Source organism: Centruroides sculpturatus, unplaced genomic scaffold (assembly GCF_000671375.1).
Source record: "Centruroides sculpturatus isolate CEXI.00-Female unplaced genomic scaffold, Cexi_2.0 scaffold1872, whole genome shotgun sequence".
Taxonomy (NCBI): Eukaryota; Metazoa; Arthropoda; class Arachnida; order Scorpiones; family Buthidae; genus Centruroides; species Centruroides sculpturatus.
The window spans coordinates 93,608-96,891 of NW_019386013.1; the positions used below are offsets into that span (position 1 = coordinate 93,608).

The 3,284-nt window shown below is 38.2% G+C and overlaps 1 protein-coding gene across 1 annotated transcript; it reads left to right on the top strand.

Moving 5' to 3' along the window:
* The first annotated feature begins 1,070 nt into the window (after positions 1 to 1,070).
* Positions 1,071 to 3,284, top strand: LOC111613121. Its single transcript, XM_023354444.1, has one exon. The coding sequence runs from the start codon at positions 1,071 to 1,073 to the stop codon at positions 2,280 to 2,282; it is 1,212 nt and encodes a 403-aa protein (XP_023210212.1). The 3' UTR covers positions 2,283 to 3,284.

A 3,284-nucleotide genomic window follows, 5' to 3' on the forward strand; every position in this document is an offset into this window, starting at 1 on the left:
CATGATGTACCACTTGCTAAAAATTTCCCCTGGTTCTTCAAGGTACAAGGTTTGTGCCTCAGTGACTAATTACACAATATGCTCTGTGGACTACCAGTAGTACCTTAGAATTCTGTAGATGTAGTTTAAGAAATAACACACAACAAACTTCTACCAAACTGCAATTCATGGTCTGTACATGTAAATTCATTCATCTAAGCCTTGAAGTATATAATATATATCCCTCAAACAAAAAGCATTCAAAAATTAGCATAAATATTAAAATAAAAAAAAAATACAATTTAAAGAACACATTTGGATTTTCTGATATGAAAAGAACAAATCTATAGTAAAAAGAATGGCCAAGGGAACAAAGTTTTTCAACAGTGGCAGTTAATATGTTAATTCTTAGCTAATAGTTGATTTATTCACTCAAGCAGTTATCATAATAATCCAACAATAATAACCATCAAACCTAGAACTGAATTACAAGCAAATTTTAAGAAAACAGCTAGCTAAACAAGCAAAATCAAAATAATCAACACCTAATCCGTTGCCGAGGGAGTTTATTTAAAAAAAAAAAACGAATGTTTTTGATCTACTCCATAGATCATCTTCAAGTTGAAAAATCGAATATGGAATAACCTCAAAGAATAGAACATTCTCCCTCGGCAAAGGATTAGGTGTTGATTATTTTAATTATTAATTTGCCGAGTACGTTTTCTGTTCATAGCTAAAGAGACCAGAACATTAAAATTTAAGTACAATAATATTACAAAATGAAAGACTTATGCATTAAAAGCAAAATACTTAACTATAATTTACATAAATTTATTGCATTATCAATATAATTAAAAATTTGACTTAAACTCAATTTATTCTATAAGAATTACTTCAATNTGGAGTCAACTGATCGATGCAGACCGGGCGGACACGTCAGACAAGATGTGCTCTTCTTGACTGCATTGTGAGGGTATAGCTCCTGGGAAACCCTGGTGTGACTGTCTATGGGAATCTCCCATGTGACGGCATCCCGTTGTTGGGCCCCATGGTGGGTGGGGTCACCAGGAGCTGAACTGTTATTATTAAATATGGATTCTTCAAAATCTAAAACATCTACCAATGTACTGCCACCAAAGGAGGTCACTTCCTCCAATCAACCAACTTACCTTATTGTTTACGCTACAGGAGAAACACCTTTGTCTAAACGCTCTTCTTTTTTAATCCAGAAACTTTTTGAGTCGACCATTGGGCACCTTAAAAAAATCCAAAAATTGAGGTTAGGAGATCTACTTGTGGAAACAGCCTCCTTTCAACAGTCAGAAAAACTCTTGAAAATGAAGTCTCTAGGAGACATACAAGTCACCATCACACCACATACAAGTTTGAACTCTTCACGTGGTGTGATATCTGAAATTGATCTCATGTCTGAGGATGAATCAGATATGCAGATTGGTCTTTCAGATCAAGGTGTTACTGCTGTTCGACGCATCTCCATTCGTCGAGATGGCATGTTAATTCCTACTAAACACTTAATTTTAACCTTTAACAAACCAACTTTGCCATCTGCTATCACAGCAGGTTATCTGCGCTGCCCAATTCGTCCGTATGTTCCAAATCCGCTGCATTGCTTCAAATGCCAGCGATTTGGACATTCACAAACATCCTGTCGTGGGAAAAGCACATGCGCACAGTGTGGAACTGAAGGTCACGAGAGTACCGAGTGCACCAATTGTCCATGCTGTGTGAATTGTAAAGATGCCCATCCTGCCTACTCAAGGAAATGCCCTGCATGGCAGAGAGAAAAGGAGATTCAACGGGTAAAAACCACAAATAATATACCATACCCAGAAGCCTGCCGCATGGTCACTCAAACAACAATATTAAAACAAACAACATTTGCTTCTGTTCTGAAATCTACGAAAACATGTGGAGTTCAAACAGATATTTCTGCATCACCAAGTGAATCTCTTACTTGCCATGCAAGATGTTTACTGATCCCACCTACACAAGCAGAACAAACGGCAAACACAAAGACCAAAACTCTTGTAATTAAAACAGGGGTAACAACCAGAAATGTGGGTTTTAAAAAAACAAATAAGAACCCACTGAACAAACAAAAATTGAAAGCAGCCCTCTCTAAATCAAAGAGATCAGAAACTCAATTCATGAGTGAGTTTTCTGATATTTCTGATGAAGAGAATAATATGGAGGGGACCCAACCACCCTCCCCTTCAAAAGGAAAATCCTCAGTAAAAGTGAAGAGGGACACTTTTGCAAAGACTGCTGCCTCAAACAGATAATGGATTACAAAATAATCCAATGGAACTGTCGTGGTTTCCGCAACAACTTCTCTGACATTAAACACTTGACATCGTATACCTCACCTCTCTGCGTGTCACTTCAGGAAACACATCTAAAACCTGGAGATAGAACAACTTTAAAAGGATTTGATCTCTACCGCAAGGATGATGATAGTCACAACTGTGCCAGTGGAGGTGTGGCTATTGTCGTTTCAAATCACATCTTATTTTTGCCGTTACAAATAACAACTGATTTGCAAGCTGTGGCAGTCAGAATTTCAATTGGAGTAACTGTCACAGTTTGTTCTATGTACTTGCCACCAGATGTCAGAGTGAACGAGGATGAATTGGATGCTTTGGTTGAACAGTTGTCTACTCCGTTTCTTTTACTAGGTGATTTCAATGGCCATAATCCTATGTGGGGCAGTCTCGACATTAATTGTCGCGGCAGGACCATTGAAAGATTTATAGGCAACCAGCAACTGTATTTACTTAATACGGGAGAAGTGACATACTTCCATGCCCCAACAAGAACATTCACTGCCATTGATCCATCACTAGCAACCCCGAACCTATTTTCAGCGTTTACATGGGAGGTTGGATCTAATCCACTTTCCAGTGACCACTTCCCAATATTTCTAAAATATCAAGGCAGAGAAAGCTGCGAAACAGCCCGTCCACCACGCTGGAAATTGGAAACAATTGATTGGCCTGTTTTTTCTTCTATGGCCAACATAACGGAGGATATGGTGAATATTGCTGATATTGAAGTGTTCACGCAGTATTATTGAGACAGCTGAAAAAACAATGGGGAAGACATCAACTAGATATCCAAAACATCCTAAACCATGGTGGAACCAGAATTGTGAGGCAGTATTTAAAGCCCAAAAGAAAGCATGGTTGATTTTCAGAAGATACCCCACTGCTAGAAATTTTGTTGCTTTTCAAAAAGCAAAGGCAAATGCCAGAAGAATAAGAAGGCAAAGCCAAAGGGATTCTTGG

What these genes read in the sequence shown, in the direction of transcription:
- LOC111613121 (XM_023354444.1), top strand. Translation starts at nt 1,071, where the DNA reads ATGGATTCTTCAAAATCTAAAACATCTACCAATGTACTGCCACCAAAG.